The 22,707-nt window shown below is 39.8% G+C and overlaps 1 protein-coding gene across 1 annotated transcript in view; it reads right to left on the bottom strand.

The window, feature by feature from the left end:
- Positions 1 to 945: 945 nt before the first annotated feature.
- The window catches only part of kcnc4 (potassium voltage-gated channel, Shaw-related subfamily, member 4), a 30,524-nt gene continuing 8,762 nt past the window's right edge, over positions 946 to 22,707 (bottom strand). The window contains exons 2-4 of the mRNA XM_056260986.1: positions 14,243 to 15,176; positions 13,522 to 13,716; positions 946 to 1,694 (exon numbers count right to left, since the gene is read on the bottom strand). Coding sequence (XP_056116961.1) covers positions 1,627 to 1,694; positions 13,522 to 13,716; positions 14,243 to 15,176 — 1,197 coding nt within the window. The 3' untranslated portion in view covers positions 946 to 1,626. The remainder of the gene's footprint in view (positions 1,695 to 13,521; positions 13,717 to 14,242; positions 15,177 to 22,707) is intronic.

The raw sequence follows: 22,707 nt of genomic DNA, 5'->3' as shown, positions 1-22,707 counted from the left end.
TGTTTTTGTCTGTGTGCGAACATGATTGACATCTCAACCATATAAGCCTTTCTTAACAACAAAGTATACTACTGGTTTTTTTGTATCATTATTATTATTATTATTAAAATTAATATAATTAGTAGTATTACAAGACAGTAGGCACAACTTGGACAGGTTATACAGTGTGTACTCGCAAAAAAGATAGATTACAGTGAACTAACATAGCAGAACAAAGTTTTCAGATTTTGGTCCCATCTCAACCAGCGATGTTATGTATATTGATGATTTCAAATGTAAGACTTCATGTAATTTGTATTACAGAAAATGATGGTTGGAAAAGCATTCAGCTGCTACTGGTGTTCTGTAATAAATCTGCTTTTTTTTACATTCATTTTCTTTGTAAGAAACTGCCTTCGAAATAAAATAAGTTTGGAAACCTGCTCTTGAAGATCCTGGTTTGAGGGTTATTTGTACAGTGATTAATGGGTCATTCTTACAGTTGTGTTAGTTGGCCTGTGATCTCTGGAAGATACTGTACAGACACAGGGTGGTTTCTACTTTTGTCCAAATAAAGACAAGCTGAGAATTTGTATCCTGAGGGGAGAAATGTTTTATAGATATCGATTTATATTACTGTTCAAAAGTTTGTTAGTTTGTTTTTTGAAAGAAATTTTTATTTTTATTCAGCAATATTCATTAAATTGATCAAAAGGGACATTAAAGACTTTTACATAGTTAAAATTTAATTACATTTCAAATAACTGCTGTTCTTTGGAGCTTTCTGTTCGTCAAAGAATCCTGAAAAATGAATAAATTCATAAAATCTTTAAGCAGCACAACTGTGATAATAACATTGATAACAATAATAAATGTTTCTTGAGCGGCAAATCAGCATATCAGAAGGATTTCTGAAGGCTCATGTGACACTGAAGACTGGAGTAATGATGCTGAAAATTCAGATTTGCCATTACAGGAATACAATTTAATTTTAAAATACATTAAAATATAAAACTGTTACGTTAAATTGTAATAATATATCACAATATTTCTGTTTTTACTGTATTTTTTATCAAATAAATGCTGCCTTGGTGAGCATAAGAGTCTTCTTTCAAAAACATACATTTTACAGACCCAAACTTTTGAACAGTAGTGTATCTAGAACAGGAACAGTACACATTTCTAATGGTCTCATAAGTTTCAGTCTGAATTTGCACTTTTAGATAGATAATCTTGACAGGAAAGACATATTGAAAGGTTTGTCCTCTAAAAGTCTCTTAAATGTTAGTCTCTAAATATACTAATAAAGTTATTTTGTAAACTTTCAGCATTAAACTAGCACTTACAATTATCCAATTTTAATGGGGTCTCAAGCAACATTGATCATCATTAATATTTTAAAGAGTTACTTCGGGTAAGATTTTTATGTGCCCTAAATATAAAAGTACATTAAAGATAGATTTTGACCAAAAGTACTCTATCATGCTAATACATGCCTGGCAGCTTGAAAACGGACAGATGATGATGATCCACATTTTACCAGTCTACAGGGGTACCGCACCCTTGACTGAGATAGATGATGCATGACTAATGAGAAGATGAATGATTGGTGAGCATCTCAGAAGAGTCCTATCAGGACAAAGCCCCTCAGGTCAGGAAGGAGACTTCTGCTTGAGTGTAGTTTGCTGGGGATGTGAGAGTGTCTTTACAGCTCTCTGAAACAAAGACACAAAGAGAGAAAACAGTTTAACCAAACTTACCATACTAATACACACGGTAGGGTCAGAGATATTTAGCCAGCAAAAATGTTAACGCAAGAGAGATGAAAGGGAATTAGGCCATGTACACACTGCAAGCTAAATTCAGTTGTCAATTTCCCCTCTAGTGCTTAATCCTGTTCTGTACACACACAGTTCAGCAAGTTACGGGAATGACAACCGCATTCTACAACCAAATTCTATGCAGTGTGTACGGAACCGAACAGTCTGTTCCATACCTAGTTGTGAATGACGCATTTAAATGCACATCAGATATCTGTCTCTCTTCATGGTAAAAGAAATCACAGGGAAAGAGGTACGAGTGTTTACTTGCTCGTGTTGCCAGATCTTGCAAGAAAACACAGAACAAGAAGCCCATAATAAACCTAAATAAATCAAAATGCTTTATATTGAAAATAAAACTGCCCACTTTAATAATGAAATAAACTTGATCGCTTTATATAATATACATCTATATATCACCTCATGACCCTAGCAACAAGCTAAAGTATCAAGGAATCCAAAAGTGCTTTTACCTACAGAGAATTATGCATATGAAGAACCAATCATGTTAGAAAAAATGATGAAATGAATCTTGTCACCTTTGTCATGCACTTATTCTATATAAACTGCTGTTCTCTTTTTGTTGGTGGGATTCTCTCTGAAATTGGTCTGAGATCCTCCTGGCCGTGATTAAAGCCTATTCAAAGGCATTGTCTGGAGTCTGTCTGGTTACTGCTGCGAAGCAGGTCAATGGAGAACCAGATACCTTATTACCGAGTGATAGTGTTCATAATGGGTTAGACGTTGTCCGACTTGAAGCAGGTGTCGAAGTGGAGATGCCTAGTAGAGTATAAATTTGTAGGTGTTGAAGTGGAGACGTCCCATTTAGTTTAAGTCAGGTGCTATGGGGAATTTCTACCACAAGGTGAAAACTGTCCCAGAAATTCAATAGCAGGGGGAAAATATTTCCTCTTAATAAAGTTAATATCTGAGACTGACTGATGTAAAGTGGTGTGATTTAGATCATTGAATCAAGCAAAACTTTAGACAACTGCAGATGTTTTTTAGGGCTGGGCAACGATTAATCGCGATTAATCGCATCCAAAATAAAAGTTTGTGTTTACATAATATATGTGTGTGTAGTGTGTATAATTATTTTGTATATATACATACACACACATGCATGTATATATTTGTTTAAAATGTGTTATTAATATATCAAATATTTATATTTATATATAATATTAATTATGTATAAATATATATAAAGTATATACATGCAAATATTTCTTAAATATATACATGCATGTGTGTGTATTTATATATACAAAATAATTATACACACTACACACACATATATTATGTAAACACAAACTTTTATTTTGGATGCGATTAATCGCTGCCCAGCCCTAGTTTTTATATAAGACTGTTCATATAGAAAAAGATTTCTGCCTATTAAAAAAAAGACTTCTGGGCTTCAGAAGCTTTGCAGTGAACTCAGAGACTCTGGGGAAGCCGTGGGGAAAACTTAGACCAAGCAAAACTTGGCGCTGCATTGTGCTAGCAAGTGTTTTTTGCTAGTTTCAGTCCGACATAGTTATCATTTTCACTTCCTGCGCCACATTTTGTTTGTGCAACATTTGTTTGTGCACCTATGGGCGTGTCAAACATGCCAAATATTAAAAGTAAAAGGATTAAAATGTAAAAGATATGGTGGAATCCGGCTTGTCCCGTAGATGGTCTGCTTGCGCACTTTTACCTCGCACACGAGTAGTTCCGTTTGCGCTCTGGAGACGCGTTCGGTCTTTCCACTATCAAATTCCGTCATGTAAATAGCGAATCTGCCATGGCGCGAGCGCAACTGGCATTTAAACGGAATGGGAGATGAGACTCTGATTGGTTTAACGCACGTAAATCCCAAAACACACCCAATACTCATTAATAGGGACAACCCTTTTAGGCCATGCGCCTGGCACGCCGACCATTTTTCCTGTTGTTAAACTAGCAAAAGTGGATTTGGACACGCCCTAAAGTGAACTTGGGCCCTGCGCTTTAGACCATGCGCTTAGATCGTTAAAATAGGGCCCTCTGTCTTTATTGCAAATAAACATGCCTTTGTGTGTGTGTGTGTGTGTGTGTGTGTGTGTGTGTGTGTGTGTGTGTGTGTGTGTGTGTGTGTGTGTGTGTGTGTGTGTGTGTGTGTGTGTGTGTGTGTGAGAATATGCATCTAAATATGCTATGTATTTAGCAAAATTGGCTTGACTTGTTTTCAGTTTTTATATGTTTCACACAACAAATAAACAAACAAACAAACAGAAGAAATGCCACGAGTCTCTGGCCTATCATTCGTACATATTTATTTTTAACATCAGCGATGACATTTCCAAGGATGGAGCATCTTTGTCTGGTGAGGGAATTATTGCCTGTAATCACTGTTCGTTTTCTGACAGGAGCACAGCTGCTGTCGCTCTGCCCCTCATTGACTCACAGAGTGCATCTGTCTCCACATCAGCAAGGAAAATTGCATGCTTTTCACACAAACAAGAAATCAACCATCACAGAATGTCTGAACGGCTTAGACGACCTCTGTTGGAATCTTCCAAGAATGGAGGGAAAAGGAAATCAAAAGAAGCAAGCATGCTAACTGGTGGGATTAATATTCATATTTCCTTTTATTGCCTCTTGAAATGAAAATTCATGTTCATGCTACATCAACTAGTCATAGATGAGATCACAAGACTATATTTAATTATGCATTTATTAATTTATGGAAATATTAATTAATTTACCCATTAAGTGAACACAAATGTACACTCAGGCTCAAAACGCAGTAATGGGGGCATAATAGAAAAAAAACTAGATGAAAACTGTAGCAATTCCCAGTTGCAAGAAATACTGCAATCCCAAGTTTTTCCGGTGTAATGTTCTGTTATGGATTTCAGATGATTTTTCCCACCTTTTCAGCAACAGGCGCTAATAAGCTCCTGTTTTACATCAGCAGACGGGGCTATGTAAAAGGTGGAATGTTTGCTCAAGCAGCTCGTGATCAAGCGATTATCTCCAGAAATAGACTGCCGGCAACCTGTCAGAGCTTTGGGGAATTTGGGGGCCGAGGTGCAAGTCAGTCAGGCTGAGATGAAGTCTGACTTGACAGCAGCCATTAATGAAGGATGTCGGGTTTGTCAAATGGTTTGTCCATCATGATGCTCTCCTTGTTTTGTGTTATGTTATCATCCTATTTTTCTCAGTTTTGAAATGTCAGTTACAGAATATCTGCACTTATTTTATGGCACTCTATAATAATTTATTCTGATCAATAATGGCAATTTGCGGTCAAATATTTTTTTTATAATGACCTTTAAACTGCACAGCTGAACAATTTCCTGGATATCATTGCTAGTTTCATGTCCCGGCCTCATTGCACTCAGCAGGCTCTTGCTTGTCATAATGATAATAAAATAATTTTGACTCAAAAGAAACAATGTCATACCTATTTATTTATTAATTTGGTAAAAAAAAAAAACACAGATAATCTACAATAAGCAGGTCATTTTTGTAAGATAAATCCAAATAAAAGACAAGACCTAACCCCTGATCATTTTGCAATATATATACAAACAGTGTTTCCCATACCTGTGGTGTCCTGCCATTTACAGTTTTTTTTTCAATTGCTTACACACAAAAATTAAAACTTTCCCACAATTAGCAAAACCTTACACTCAAGGAGCAGAATGACAAGTCCTTGTGTCATTGTGTACGGATAAGACAGTCAAATTGCTTAGTCATGTTGTCAATATAACAGTGTACTCTGGAGATGTTCTGATGTAAACTATGGCTAAAGTTTTGATGACAATTATTGTAAATTGTAGGTTACAACTATAGTGTATGTGGAAGTTTGATTACAAGAGACTGGACAAGATTCACATTTAACTGTTTGTACTGTAATTTGTTGACAAACCATGTCATTGCAATACAGAAAGGAAAGAAAGCACTGCATATAGCACAAAGAAAAGAAATGTGAACATGACAATCTCCTTAGGGAAAACTGTACATGCATATTATGACAACTTGTTCAACCATTTTGCATGTAAAGACTTATGCTATGAACTAATGCCTAAATGTTGTGGGGGGTGAGACTATTCAACAGAGACACATTATAATACATTTTGATCAACATGACATAATCAATTGATAATGTAGAAGCAGAAGATAATTGTACGTAATCATTTGCATGCATATCAAAGCATATGCAACTTGTTCAAAGAAATAAGAAACTGCTATTTTGATGTGCACAAGTGACACAATGATGTGAAGATTGAACAGGTAGTTTTGAGAATTTCAGTTATGATCTGAGAAATGTACCAAAGCGACTGAGAAAAACTGTAAAAGGCAACAGGTAAGTTCACCTGTCTTCAACAAAACTGGACGCTGTCAGAGGAAGAGGGAGAGTGTGGAAGAGGAAGAGGAAGACCTGGAGGAGGGATAGGACATGCACAAAGAAGAAGACAACCAAATCTGTGTAACAAAATTCGTGCTACAATTGTGGACCATGTAATAAACCACGGACTAACACTGAGGGAGGCTGGACTGAGAGTACAGCCTAACCTAAGCAGGTACACGGTGGCATCAAAAGTTCGGACATTTCGTCAAGAGCACAGGTGAGAGACTCCAGAAAATCCATAGCTTACTGCATGTACTATATCAACAGTTTTGGTATCTATTCCTGTATCATTTTACAGTAAGCTACATGTATTTTGTTTGGCCAACATAGGATTGAATGTCGAGAACACCAAGGAGCGAGGGGCCCCATATTCACACAGGAGCAAGAGAGAGAGAGAGAGAGAGAGAGAGAGAGAGAGAGAGAGAGAGAGAGAGAGAGAGAGAGAGAGAGAGAGAGAGAGAGAGATAGGTTGAGAGAGAGTCAGGTTGAGAGAGAGACAGGCCGAGTGAGAGACAGGTTGAGAGAGAGACAGGTGAAAGAGAGAGAGGTTGAGAGAGAGACAGGTGAAAGAGAGAGAGATCATAAACCTTGTTTTGGCCAATAATGCAATCAGACTTAGAGAAATTCAAGCCCATATTGTCAATGATCACCCAATTTTCAATGATGTCCAACAGGTCTCTCTGTCAACAATAGCCCGTAGCCTTAAAAAACATCAAGTTCTGATGAAACAACTGTATAAAATGCCATTTGAAAGAAATTCAGACAGGGTGAAAGTCCTGCGGCTTGAATATGTGGTAGTGCGTTTTGTTCAATGACTGTAGTATTGTGCACACATAACCTTTTTACTGTACATGTAATTTTACTGTATAGAAGACCTACAGTATTTCAGAGAGTTTTGCAAATGGATGCGGAGGAAGTCCCGCATGAGTTTATATACATTGATGAAGCTGGATTTAACCTGACAACAGTGAGAAAAAGGGGAAGAAACATCATTGGCCACAGGGCTATTGTTAATGTACCAGGGTAACGTGGGGGTAACATTACCCTTTGTGCTCCCATTACACAGAATGGGGTCCTCCACCGCCATGCCAACTTGGGTCCTTACAACACTGACCTCATTCTTAAATTTTTAGACCGATTACACAATATTATTACAGCAGCAAACCAAAGGGACCAGATGCAATACATTGTCGTCTGGGACAATGTAGCTTTCCATCGTTCTGCTCTGGCCCAAAACTGGTTTCATCAACACCCACAATTTACAGTTCAATACCTTCCACCATACTCCCCCTTCCTAAACCCCATTGAGGAATTATTCTCAGCATGGCGGTGGAAGGTTTATGATCTCCGGCCCTATGTCCAGATGCCCCTCATTCAAGCTATGGAGGAAGCATGTGATAAAATTGAAGCAGCATCCATACAAGGGTGGATTCGTCACTCCAAAAGATTCTTCCCACGTTGCCTTGCAAATGAAAATATAGACTGTGATGTTGACGAGGCCTGTGGCCAGATCCAGCTAGGCGGAGAGATGTTTAGTTTTTCTTTTTTCTCGGTACGATATCTAATTTGTTACAGTATTACTGTAAGCTTACAGTACAATGGTACGTTCAGTAATACTGTATGAAAACTGGAAAATGTTTTGTTATGAATGTTTTGTTGAATTGTTCAGTATTGACTGACTTGAGTACATGAAAAGAAATAAATATTTTCATTAGTTTGCACAATTGGTGTCATGTGGTGTTGGTGAATTTATTTTTACACTTTCTCTGTGTAAATGCTAAAAGTGTTTTAGGTTGAGCACAGGAGTGTTTAACTGATTCAAAGTTAAGACCATATGATGGATGTGTTTATGTTATGACAACAAAATAAAGTTTTTATAAGACATTGTATAGTTCTGACAAAAGTGTTCCATTTTGCAAATGATCTGAGGTGTTGTGTTACTTTGGTGTAGTGTTGTGCTAATTGTGTGAAGGGGTTTGAAAAACCGGGCCCTGTTTTCAAAATTGTGCTTAAGCAATTGAAGAAAAATAATTTGTTTCACCTCAGTTCCACAGTAAACCAAAAGATTTTTACACTTCTTATAATAACATAAAAGATCACTGATGTTGTGTTCTCTTACGAGAGGTTCTCTCGTACTGCGTAATATCTTACGCTAGGGGAAAACCTCTTTTCCACGAGATATTGAAGCCAAAAATTATCCTTAATTTTGAATTAATGTAAAACGCGTTGCATGCAGACATAGGCAAGACGGCTCGCGTGCCTATTGGCTGTCCTGCGGCAACTACAGCAGCCTATCGAGAGAGGCCCTTGGTGACGTCAGATCCAATTGGGGCCCTTCGTTCGCCGAGACGGGCGTGGCCTGGGCCTATAAATACAGCTTGATGGGCTGATATAACCTGATTTTTCATCTCTTCAGCGAAGCTTACGCATCGCTGGATCTTGAGTGAAGAAGCCGCGCCATCTGAGAACAAACCTTCTGCGGGACGAGCCCTTGTACCTGAAGCCGCTGGCCTTCATCTCGCCGCCTTCAGTCGCCGTACCTGCTACGCTTTCCGGCGCATATATCCTTTTAACTCTGCTGAAGTGTGTGTTCGCCGCTGCGACTCACACTCTCCCTCTTTTTCCTAAAAGAGCTAGCATCTTTTTAAAGATGCCCCACTCAGCGACGGGGACCGCCATGTGATATGTGTTTCCTGCCTGGGTGAGAATCACGCAGCTCTCGCGCTCGCTGACGGCGACTGCCATCATTGCGAGCTACTGCCAATGGCGACTCTGAGGACTCGCCTGGCATCCTTCTCAGAGACTGCATCCCCATCCGCTATAGTGCCGCGCCGTAAAAAGCGCCGGACTCAGCGGGTCCCCGAGCCTTCTCCAGCCCGCGACAGCTCCCCGGTTCGCCCGCCAGCTTCGCCAGCCTCACTCGGATCGCTCACAGATGGACAGCGGCCGCCGTCCACCGCCGCCTCCACCATTGATGTCGACGAGGCAGCTGCATCTGCGGAGGAAGCCAGCTGCTCTATCCTGGCGTTGGACTGTGAGGATTGGGCGAGCTCTGTGGATCTCCCCCCCTCTGCCCGTGAGTCGTCAGGGAAACAGGCCAGCATCGAGTCAGAGTTGATGCGTCTGCTCTCACAGGCCGTGGAAAGCCTCGGCCTCGAGTGGGAGGCGCCCGCGCAGCCCTGCGCACAACAGGCTGGATGGATGTTTCCTGAAAAGGGACCACGCCCCGCCGTCTCCTAGGCCCGCGCCTTTTCTTCAGGAGCTTCACGAAGAAGTCGTGAAGTCCTGGAACGCCCCCCTTCTCAGCCAGAGTGCCCATCTCCCCAGCTGGCCTCTTCGGATCATCCGTCAAGAATTTCGCGGATAGATTTGCAGAGGTTCAGAAGATGTCACAGGCTATGAAGCACTTCTTGCCGAAGCGCTCTAGCTCCGCAGCAGGTCGCCCTAAACAGCCATCTGCTCGAAGCTCCCAGCCGCAGCCTCCGCCCGCCGCTTCACAGCGACGTCAAGCTCGGGACCAGAGACCACGCTCTCGCTCTGCCGGCCGCCGCCCCCCTCCCCGTGGGCCCCGGCCGAAGATTGAGATGAAGCCAGAGGCCTCAAAGTCTTCCTAGCCCTCCTAGGAAAACGACGATGTTCAAGACTTTCACCGAAACTTTTCGCTCGTTCAGTTCCAGACAATGCGACTGTTCCAGTGTATTCTGCAGTAAACAAGCTGGTACCACGGCCCGCTTGCCTGCACACAAACGCCGTTTTTACGGCGACCCAGATAAATCACATAAAGAGTGTAAATTCTGGTATACCGGCCACAGCTGATGGTGTTATGAGTGTAATAAAAATGCCCACAACCCAGTGTTCATTTCCACACACAAGCACAGCCCGCCACAGTACAGGGCTCGCACAAATAAAATCGACTCATGTCGGTTGTGCATTAAACGTAGTGTGTGTGCCCACAACCCAGTGCCCACAAACACTACACACTGCATGTCCCACGGTTTCTGTAAAAACTAAACCAACGCACATACAGTCAGCTCAGGCCGACGGTGTTTTCAGTGCAGTAAATGTGCCCGCTGTCCCACGCCCACATTCACTCACAGACATGTTAAGCCCCACAGGGTTTGCCCCGCTTGCTCTTTCTCAGCAAACTGCTATAAGGGAGTTGAGCGCGGCCAGGCTGCCCGCCGTGATCGGCGCGCCCCCCGCCTCAAACGCTGCAAGCACAGCGTTTACGTTACAGCACATCGAAGCTCTCCGGCCACCACTATGTTGCAACCAGAGCCCAGATCTCATCCTACCCCTAGCTATTCATGCGAATGCGTGGGAAAAGCTTCCCGGGGTATCAGAATGGTCTCTGCACCCGCAGACGGTCCTACTGCTGTGGGAGACATTCGGCAGAGCACAGGTAGACCTGTTTGCGTCCCAAGAGAACGCTCACTGTCCGATGTTTTTCTCCAAAAGAAGGGATGCGCTGGCCCACGTCTGGCCCCGCTGCCCGCTCTATGCTTTCCCCCCCCGTCTCGCTACTGCCTCAGGTATTGGAACGAATCAGGGAAAACGGATGCTCAGTGCTACTTGTGGCTCCGCTCTGGAAAAACCAGGCTTGGTTCCCAGTTCTGATGCAGATGACAAGCACTGCCCCATGGCCAATATCGATGAGGAAAGACCTCCTCTCTCAGGCCAAGGGCTTGATTTGGCATCCTCGCCCTGGAGCTGTGGTCCCTACATGCATGGGCCATTAACAGGTACCCGCTAACCTCCCGGAGGGAGTGTTAAACACGATCACGCAGACTAGAGCCCCGTCTACTAGACGACTCTATTCCTCAAAATGGTCTGTGTTTTCTGGCTGGTGCAAAGCTCGAGGCTTTTCACCCCTAGACTGCGGGGTCACGGAAGTTCTCTCCTTTCTTCAAGAGCTACTGAATAAGGGCAGAACCCCATCCACGCTCAAGGTTTATGTGGCGGCCATAGCAGCGTTTACTAAACCAGCGAATGGCCAGTCACTGGGGAAGAACGATCTGGTCATCCACTTCGTTAAGGGAGCTAAGAGGCTGAATCCTCCCAGACCCCCTACAGTTCCCATGTGGGACCTTTCTACGGTTTTGAAAGCCATGAAAGGTACCCCGTTCGAGCCAATCCATTTATCAGACATGAAACATTTGTCGTTCAAGATAGTGTTTCTTATGGCTCTTGCTTCAGTGAAGTGCATAGGGGACTTACAAGCGCTCTCAGTGAGCGCGAAGTGTATGGAATTCGGGCCAAATGACTCGAAAGTCATACTCAAACCAAGACACGGATACGTGCCTAAATCCCTCAACACGCCGTTCAGGGCCAGGTTATTTCCCAGTCTGCCCTGCCGGTTTACAACGAGGAAAAGGACGCAAGCCTCCTTTGCCCAGTCAGGGCATTAAGAGCTTATGTGTCTCGCTCGTCTGTTTTCAGACAGACTGCGCAGCTCTTCGTTTCGTTCAGCGGATGTGCTAAGGGACTAGCCGCATCGAAACAGAGCCTACCCAGATGGATAGTTGATCCCATAGCGCTGGCGTACACGTCTAAAGGATTGCAGTGTCCTTTGGGTGTCAGAGCGCACTCCACAAGAGGCATGGCCTCGTCATGGGCTTGGTCTAACGAGATTACCTTGCAGGATATCTGTATGGCGGCAGGCTGGGCCTCCCCGTCTACATTTATAAGGTTTTATAACCTAGAGGTTCCCGCCTTACAGGCTAAACTACTTTCGGTCTAAAGATCAGTACTGTCTGCTCCGTTGCTTCGGCTCAGAATACTGAAACCGCTTGAGCACCGCTCGCTGATCAAAAAAAAAAAAAAAAACTCCATGGGCAATAAGTAAGACCCATACCGTAACCCAGTTCAGGCCGAACATTTTCACCCTGACTGTGTGGAACACTGTTGATGTGATTAGCTCCCTTAGGATGCTAATTATTGGGAATGAAGCTTCTAGCCTCTCTTCTCAGACTCTCTGTGAGTCCCTGGTGATTATGCACTATATGAGCCCCGGGCACCTGACCTTGGGACTTTGGTGTTGGATCCCAGCACGCACGGCGTTTTACATTGTGTTCCCCTAGCGTAAGATATTACGCAGTACGAGAGAACCTCTCGTAAGAGAACGTACTCGGTTACTGACGTAACCTCGGTTCTCTCTAGAAGAGGGAACGAGTATAGCGTATCTTTGCTGTGCCTGCAACACGCTCTGGTTCGGCGATGAAAAACCAGATTATATCAGCCAATCGAGCTGTATTTATAGGCACAGGCCACGCCCGTCTCGTAGGACGTGACGTAGTGGGCGCGATGCGCCCCCATTGGATCTGATGTCACCAAGGGCCTCTCTCGATAGGCTGCTGCAGTTGCCGCAGGACAACCTGTTATGTGGATAGCAGATGAACCCAAGTGCAGACTGTATGCTATCACACAAAGTTTATTAATAACAGAAAACAGGGGAAAGTAAAACCCACGAGGGGGCAAAACAAAGGCAAGGCAAACAAGGGATGACTAAACTAGACTACACTTGACAAAGACTAGACTTTAAACAGACAGCAAATACAAGATCAAAAACTATACAAGACTATTTACTAAGACAGCGTACTCACAGGTAGTATCTCACAATGAATGACAATGAACCAGCACAGGACAGCAAACACAAGGGGATTAAATAGGGAGACACAGACATTGACAGCAGGTGACACAGATGAAGCAATAATGACAAAACGAGGATAACAAGGGGGCGGGGCAAGAGAACGAGACACCGCAAGCACACAGCCCAAACACAAGGCCATGTGCCTGCACACATACCATGGGTCTGTCATGATCCTGCCCCATGAGTAGAGAAAGACAAGAGGGCAGAATCATGACACAACCAATAGGCACGCGAGCCGTCTTGCCTATGTCTGCATGCTGCCGCAACGCGTTTTACATTAATTCAAAATTAAGGATAATTTTTTGTCTTCAATATCTCGTGGAAAAGAGGTTTTCCCCTAGCATAAGATATTACGCAGTACTCGTTCCCTCTTCTAGAGAGAACAGAGGTTACGTTAGTAACCGAGTACGTTTTATGCCATTGCATAAAGCATCTGTCAATTGAACTAAAATCGAAATCGTGTTATGCGTGTTTCAGAACGAAGCATGGCATGTGAATATCTAATGAGCCAGTGATTCCGGCTCAGTTCACAGTAAATGCAAAAGTAATAATATGAACTATTATTATTATTAGTCCACTTTAACTTTTACTCTTTTATATTTTGACACTGAAAATGGGTTGAAGCTCATATTTATCAGTACCATTTCTCCTAAAGGATAGGACTAACTCCATAGCCAGCAGTTCCCCTTTACCTGTGTGGATTGTGGGTTCAGCTCCGCAAGAAAAGTCTCCAGAATTCAGCAGGAAGCAAGTTGCCTCTTTCATGGTCTTGTCTCTGTTGCGTGAACATCGGAGGGTCCACCTCTCGCTGGGAGAGAGCGGTTGGGTCAGACTGCAGCCCTCCTCTTCTGAAAGAGTAACGTTGGCATCGCCATTCTGCTTCGAATCTGACAACGGGATAAAAAAGACAAAAACATGCATGTCAGTTTTCATGACAATGTTGGCCATCAAGAGAGAACAGACTTCAATATTTGCGGTGAATATAACATTAATTATAAGAATTAGCATAAACTGCACAAAAGTTTGTTAGATTATGCTTACATTGAGAAAAAAGTTTCCCATTGGAGTAAGAAAATTAATTCAAGATATTATTTTTTAAGTCTTAATATAAATGGTATTTTTTTAATATAACTTGTTTTAAGGATGTTTTTAGGATCCATGTTAATATATTTAATGTAATTACTGTAATATTTCCTGTATAATGCTCTGTTAAGGATTTCGGGGTTACGTTTTGCATCGCCAAAACAATTGATTTAATCACTTCAAACAAATCTGATTTGATGATTTTGTGTTACTATTTAGTATTTTGAAAGAAATGGCTTTATATTCCAGGAGTCTTTAGCCTTATTGTACCATATAGTTTCATACATCCTCTCAGACATCACAATTGTCATGAAAATCATGATGTTCTACCTGAGCGGTTTCTTCCGATGTTCTCCTCAGCGGCGAGGGGGCACGTGTCACTCTGTGTGCTATTCCTTGGCGAGTTGCTTTCAGACTTCCCAAATGAGGCAGAGTCCATTACCATATCTGGGTTTGGGTTGTGCTTCTTCTTCTTCTTGGGCAGCTTCTGCTTGGCCATAGCCAGCGAGTAGTACATCCCAAAATTGTTAACGATAACGGGCACAGGCATGGCGATGGTAAGCACGCCCGCTAATGCGCATAACGCACCGACCATCATGCCCAGCCATGTCTTAGGGTACATGTCCCCATAACCTAGTGTCGTCATGGTGACCACCGCCCACCAGAAGCTAATGGGAATGTTCTTGAAATGAGTGTGTCTGCTGCCACTAGGGTCTTGGGGATCTGCACCGATACGTTCGGCGTAGTAGATCATGGTGGCGAAGATGAGCACCCCGAGAGCAAGAAAGATGATGAGAAGGCAAAACTCATTGACACTCGCCCGCAAGGTGTGGCCAAGAACCCTGAGACCCACAAAATGTCGCGTGAGCTTAAAGATCCGTAGGATGCGCACAAAACGGACCACGCGCAGAAATCCCAGGACATCCTTGGCAGCTTTAGATGTGAGCCAACTCAAACTCATCTCCAGATAGAAGGGCAGGATGGCTACAAAGTCAATGATATTTAGCGTGTTCTTGATGAAGAGAAGCTTGTTCGGGCAACATATAATGCGGACCAGGAACTCAAAGGTAAACCAAACCACACAGATTCCCTCCACCAGCATGAGCACTGGTTTGGTCTCCATCTCCAGCTTGAAGGTCGCAGTGGTGTTTCCGACTGAAGCTAAATCAGTGTGATTAACAAGCTCATTAAAGGCCTCATGGGTCTCCAGGCAGAAGTTAGTGATGGACACCAGGATGAAAAAGAGGGAGACAAAGGCAATTATCTGAAACAGACAAATGTAGATGTAAGCAGATTAGACTAGAAATAAAACACAACTCAATAAACAAGTTTTTAAATACATTTCATTGGATGTAGGGGTGGACGATCAGACAATTTTATATTGTGATCGATCTTGAAGACAAATTATGTAATGTGAGTCTACATACATACCTAATGAGGAAATACGGTACATACTTTATTTAAAAAAGAGTTATTAAAAGTGCATTAAACTGAGAAAGAGACTTATCCCCACGTGCTCTCTGTGAGCGCACTGCGAGACGGAGCAGAACACAGACGAGCAAAGTATACTTGGGGTTTCAGGTGCATGCCTAAATGGTCAAATATACACAAAAATATGTCAAAATGTCCAGTCAGTTATGTCTTAGGTGAATGAACAGTTGGAAAAGAAATTGGGTGCATGTCATTATATTAGATCCATGCATTCGGTTTCAATAACTGCTGCTGTCTGTCATTAATGTTAAACAAAAGACAAAGACAAAATCACTCAACGCTCTTGACAATCAATGTTAATTCGTACAGTGAAGACTATGTAGTGTTTTAAATTGGGTTTAATGACTATTTTGACAACTGATTGTTTAATGCAATACTGTTTTTTTAAATTGTGCAAATAGATAAATCCATAGGCTTGTTCCAGTCTGGATATTCTCGATAGTACATCTCAAAATTGGGAAGATCGTGATTCAGATCGTGGATCATGACTGTTTGTTATAAGATCCTGATGTGAAATTTTGGGAAGATCGCACACCCCTAATTGGACCATAACATTTTAATGAACATTTGCACAGTAAGCATTTTCACAATTTATGTTGACAGTCTGAAAAGATGACATTCTTCACAAACCAATGAAACCATACGATATCTAAACCCAGGGCCCTTTGTATCAATTATGTAAATGCAATTTAATTTATGTCCCTTCACACATGTAAAATAAATGCTTTGTTTATGAATATTTATTGTATTTCTCCCATTTAAATTCCTTATGACAGTATACTGGCTAACATAATTCTGGTTAATGTATTATAACTTTATAGCATTCATATTCAACTCGAAAAAAATAAATAAAATAAATATATATTTTGGTGGTTTTATTGGTTCAGATTTGAACGTGCCTTGTCAATATTTTACTGAACACACCACAAAGATGAATACATTTTATTTTTAGCAGCATTTCTTTATGTGTCAGAATATGTTTACATTTTCTATTGACCGTTACGTTTTCATTACTAAAAAGTCAACATTTTATTTTATAGTTTACTATTGTCACGAGTTCCAATTCACACGATTTACTAAATATAATTCACACAGGTAGCCTACTGACAGGCAGGCAGGACGAACACACACTCAAAAAAAGACTAACTACAGACAAATGACTGACTGAACTGAAGGAACTAAATACAAACACTGAAGAACTGAAACAGGTGACACAGATGATGATAATTAACAAGACGGGTGATTAAGATGAACTAATGAATGGTTAACATGGTAACTGAAGAATGGCGGGAAAACAAGACATGTGACTGAGAATGAAAACAAACCGAAGATCTAAACAGACACAAACGTGACAGCTATAACCCACTGTAAAGTTTAATTCTGAGAAAATCAACTGAAAGATTAAATTAACTTTTTGTTTTAATGAATAGCTAACCTTAGCAAACACGTAACTATAAGAGACTATCACTGCTCTTGCATTTGCAGTTATGGCTTTTCAAATATAGCAACATGCAGCATATAGTTTTAGCATTCATACTCGACCTAACCAAAGGCTCTCTTCAGCAATGGTACCCCTCAAAAAACCCTTTTAAATCCCAACATAACATAACATTAAACACTAATAGATATTTCCATATATTACTGTAACCTTGAACAAAAACAGAGTTTATAACAGTTAGGAATAGTTCACTTTAAAAAAAAAGACATAATTTACTCACCTCAAGTTGTTTCAAACCTGTATGAATTTCTTTCTTCTGCTGAACACTTCAAAATATATTCTTTTGTGTTCAGCAGACGAAATACATTTTGCCAAGTTTGAAACAACTTGAGGGTGAGTAAATGATGACAGAATTTTTATTTTTAAGTGAACTATTCATTTAATTTCAACATTTTCTCTCCCTACACAGTCAAAACATGCTGTTTAATAGTTCACATAACTTCTTTCCATTAAGTGCAATGCAATGAACTTTCAGTCATATTTGAGGTAAAATAACTTGTTTTATTTAGTAAATTTCACATTTTCTGTATTTAAATGAGTTGTTAATACATTACCTAGCTTCATGTTATTAGAAGAATTGAAAACACTTTTTGCAGCACTTGCCAGAAACTCTCTCACATCGTCCCCAGGCCACCACTCATCCTTATTTGTTGAGGCATATTAGCCTGCTTCCTTATTAACATACAGTATTATCTCAAAATGTACAACCAATGGAGGCCATTTCTTTTGCCTTCATTAGCAAGAAACAATTAAATTAGCCCAAATTAAGCTCCAAATTATCTCTAACAATGATGCCGTGCAGAGTTTAACGAAAATTATCAAATGAAATTATATTAAATCAACAGCAGCTAGATGAATCTATGTGGACTGAGTGGCAATTGTTCTTTTTTGAAGAAACTAAAAGAGAAAGAATATTATGTGGAGATGTGAAGAAAGGATGGAGCAGCAAAGCAGGGGGGGGGTGTTTGGGGTTGGGTAACCATGACAACCATGTCACACCAGCACCACACAGTTGAAGACTTGTTGTCACGCTGAAGGAGATACAAGCCCATGGGCGACACGGGAGCGATGTAATCAATTTCATTTGTGTTTGCACATCCTTACAGGAGTAATAAACAAATGAAGACACTTTTAACCATTTTAACAATTCATTGATCTATTACTGCAGGCTGCCTGTTCAAGATTTGGCGGGCTTAATAAATCATGGCAGAACTTTAAGATCAGGAGTCTTCAGTTTTTTTTAAGGACCTCCTGGTCAATAGACATCCATAATGTTAGTTATGCATTTTAACTCTAGCCTATACTAACATTGGTGAAGGTGATTCCACCAAGTACAATTATTCCTGGATCGACATCTTTGTAGATCCAGGAACAACAATACAATCAACCAATCAGATTTGAGGTACAAGTTTACAGTTTCATCATTCAATTATCATAGTCATAACTTGATCTTCCAATGAAATCTCTTCATGTATGCTGGACAATCATTTCATATGGGGGTATGAAACATTTGGCTGAGCTTTAGTTTCTTAAATTAAGCTTTGGTTGAAGAAATTATTTTCTTTCTTTTTTTGCTGCTATTGTCCTTTTTTACACACAAAAAATTGTTCCAGATCAAACAACAATTGCCGGACACCCTGTGGCTCCAACTATTGAAGACCTCTGGCTTTGACTTCACAAACAAGCTTCCCTGTATTTGTTTTTGAGAAGGTGAACCATCAATTCTCTGTTGAGAAGGTGAACATATTAACCCTGTAAATAACATAACACCATCACTAATCCCTAAAACCTAAACCTAACCAACATTGTTAACATCAGGAAACGTGAGCTTGAAAAATGCATTGGCTGAAGCAACAATTCCATTTTGGCTTCCTTATACAAATCTTTGAACTCTTTTATTGTTACACTTGTTTCATAGGACTTACACCTTGACGCTCAGTATTACTGTATGATATCACTGTACTAGGTGAGCTACCGAGCAAGCTTATTAGAAAAGCCTTATGGAGCTGGTTATGTGATCAAATATCAAAATGTATAAAATCACAAACTGTGGTGAAAGTGTTTGAGGTAATAACGCAAGGAACCATGTGAAAATAAGTATGTATGAAAATGTACAGTAGAGACACATTTTTCCAATAAGTCTGCTTATGCACTTGTTCAAATATATAGAGAACCAAAGATGAAGTATGACAGTTATCTGTTCCAGCAGCCCTTTCATTTCACTCCTTATTAAAGTGCTTTATTGAGTACTTTAATCAACTTTAATCAATAGCAAAGTGGTCACAAAAAGGGAAGTGCCCTCAGATTTAAAACAGCAACTATTACAATCCTATTCAGGACCACATGAAAATATTTTTAAAGGCACTTCTTCAGGAGATCTTTCTAGCAATACTAACAAGTCTAAACCAAATCCTTTTAACTTTTACCATCATAATTTACTGATGGATTGACTGATGTTGACCATCAAAATGGATTCTGTTAATATCAAAGCTAAAATTGATTATACAATCAGTTATAGTAGTACAATATTTTAATTATAGATATTGTAATAGAGAAGAGATGTTCTACTTTTATTTTAGTATAAAGATATTTTGTTTCTAAAGTTGCGTGTAGATTTGTTAAGGAAGTTTCGACCACAACGAATCTGCAGAATTCTCTGACTTACACTAGCACCTTAACTCATACTAGCTCTTCATGCCTATAATTTTGTGCTTCACATAAAAGCAGACACCATATTTCAGTAATGTGTGAGGCGTTGTTTTGTAGAAAGGGACTCTAAGCTAAATATATTTGTCCTAATAAGGAAATGGGGAAATCATTTAGTCGAGCTGCTCTCGCACCCCGCAGAGTGCTATTGTTACAACATTAGCAAAACCTTTCAGAGTGCTGAAAACAAACAGTTTAAGTGGAGTTGTAAATTGCTGGACAGATGGGTCGTTGCACGTTTATCCAGCACTATATCACATGACAGAACACACATTATAAATACATACTATTGCAACAGTTCATTGAGAATAATTCATTAAACAAAAGCTAATATCATGTATCCAGTGCAACTGTTTTGTATGCTGACACTATTTTTTCCAATAAGAAAAATGTGTATAAATACATGAAAATCTGAGAGTATGAAAATATGAGCTAAGATCTTGTATCTGAGCACTAACAGTATAAGCGCAGACAGGTTATGTATTGGTTACTTTCTACACTGTGCTAGAAATGTATTAACAGGAAGGCCAGATGGCTGTTAACTTAGTATTCATTATAAAAATAAACAATGATTGTTATGCAAGTTCATTTAGATGTAGAAATCACTATTTTTGTAGAGTGATTAATTGAAATCAATCTGGCAGCATTAACACTACTTTTACGATAACTGCTACTGAAATCTTACAGTACATCACAAACAATGTTGAATAGGTGATAGCTGCAAATGTACTTGCTTTGTAATGACGCATCCTTTCACAAACACATCTGCACATCCAGATGTTTCTGATTTATCTATGACAAAAAAATATATACCATTTGAGTTCAGAAAGACTTAAAAAAAAAGCCTATTATGCTCACAAATGCTGCAATTATTTGATAAAAAAATACAGTAAAAAAATATATTGTGAATTATTACAGTCTAAAAGAAATATTTTCTATTTTAATATATTTGAAAATATTTCAAATCCCTTTGATGTAAAGCTGAATTTTCAGCATTATTACTCCGGTCTTCAGTGTTGTATGATCCTTCAGAAATCATTTTAATATGCTGATTTGATCCTCAAGAAACATTTCTTATTATAATTGATGTTGAAAACAGTTGTGCTGCTTAATATCTTTGTAGAAACCATGATACTTTTTAAAAATAATTAAGTTTAAATAAACAGATACAACATTTTGGAACAATGTAAAGGTCTTTGCTGTCACTTTTGATCAATTTAATACATCCTTACCTAATAAAATAAAAGATCTTACTGACCCCAAACTATTGAACGGTGTATATGTGAGTGAGAGAGAGTGGTAACGAGAGAGAGAACGTGTTGCTTCTGTCTGTGAGTGTCCACTTATTTAGATAGTCTCCCATACCAGCTGTTCACTACAGCAGCCTCCAGCTCATTTAGTATTTAGTCACACCTCACAAAGACATTTACCCATAGTGCAGCTGTCACATTCTAGTCCGCCTGTATGAGCAAACCCTATTGTTTCACAATTAAGTTTCCATGGAAAATAATTCAAGCCTGCCATAACTGTTAAACAAGTAAAAACAATGTCAGTAAAAGTATAGGAAGACTCAGAATATATAGAATAAAGGATAAATATAAACTCTCTAGCATTCAAGTCCTCAGGGGAGATGTGCTAGTACTAGTCCCTTGATCACAGAGGATAGTTGTAGCTTTGCCTATTGGATAAACAAATATGTTACATATCCATCACTTTAATAACAATTTTACAAAAATATAACACCCTAAATTGTCATCCTGTAGCTCAAACAGTATTGCACTGTGCTAGCAACTTCAATGTCAAGGATTTGATTCTCAAAGAATGCATTAATGAATACAATGTTTTGAATGCAATGTACGTTGCTTGGATAAAAGCATCAGCCAAACGGATAAAACTGTAAATGTAATTGTGTTGTTTGGTGAACATGGCCATGAATGTACTGCTAAGGTTTCATGTTATTGTTTTGTGTTTAATTTTTTTAATGAAAAACATCAGTGGACATTAATTTAATCTTGTCCACTGCTATAGGTCTCATATCTCATTGATACTGTCACATATTCAAATTGCCATATCAGGATAGGTCATATGACATGTGAGAACAATGATGTTTGACATTGACAAACAGATTTTGAGTGCAAGATTTGAGAGCTTAACACAAGTAAGGTATAATTCTAAGCAAAGCTTCAATATGACCATGTGAACCATGACTTTGACTGCCAAAAAGGTACTCCCTCCATGCTTTATATTGTTCCTAAGCTGCAGACTGCAGGGAACTAAAGCAATTACATACATCAGGGATGAATTAAGTCACTATTATTTTGTCTGTCATATAACAGTGCCAGTAGCCCATAAGCTGTTGTGCCAAGCATTTCTCCAGAGAATCTGTCTTTTCCCTGCATTAACAACAGTGTTTGTGCATTTGATACATTTCTCTGCAATGGCTTTTGTGTGTGAAAGCTCATTGCTGAGAGTAAGAACATTTAAAGAAAGAAAAAAAAGTCAAGGCACACTGTCACTGCAGTAACATGTCAGGGCGAAATGCACTTGGGTCAGGGTCAGATAAACTGCGGAAGCCCGGGAATAAAAAGGGTGAATAATTTAAATTGTGAATCAAGCTTTGCCTCCTTGACCTTATGCTTGTATTTCTTCAGTGTGTAAAAGTCTGTCACTGTGCATAATTGTGAAAAAAAGTCTGCTACAAAGAGCTATCAGTAGTTTATTTATTCCCTCTATGGTCTACAATGATTTTAGTTTTTCCATATTTTTACTTAATGTTACATATTAAATTAAAATATAAATCTTCAAAAAGTCAGCATGAAATCAAACTGTTCAAAAGTTTGGGGTCGGTAAGATTTTTTAATGTTTCAGAAATAAGTTTCTGATGCTTACCAGGGCTGACTGCATCTATTTGATCAAAAATACAGTAAAAACAGTAATACTATAAAATACTATTACAATTTAAAATAACTGTGTTTTAAAATGTAATTTATTCCTGTGCTGTGGAATATGCTGATTAGGAAACATATTTACACTATTAATGTTGAAAACAGTTGTGCTGCTTAATATTTCAGGATTCTTTGATGAATAGAATGTTTGAAAT

The sequence above is a fragment of the Rhinichthys klamathensis genome, unplaced genomic scaffold (assembly GCF_029890125.1).
Source record: "Rhinichthys klamathensis goyatoka isolate OS25496 unplaced genomic scaffold, OSU_Roscu_1.1 h1tg000180l_1, whole genome shotgun sequence".
NCBI classification, from domain to species: Eukaryota; Metazoa; Chordata; class Actinopteri; order Cypriniformes; family Leuciscidae; genus Rhinichthys; species Rhinichthys klamathensis.
Note: the sequence above shows the minus strand (reverse complement) of the source record. Positions and strands in the feature narration are given on the sequence as shown.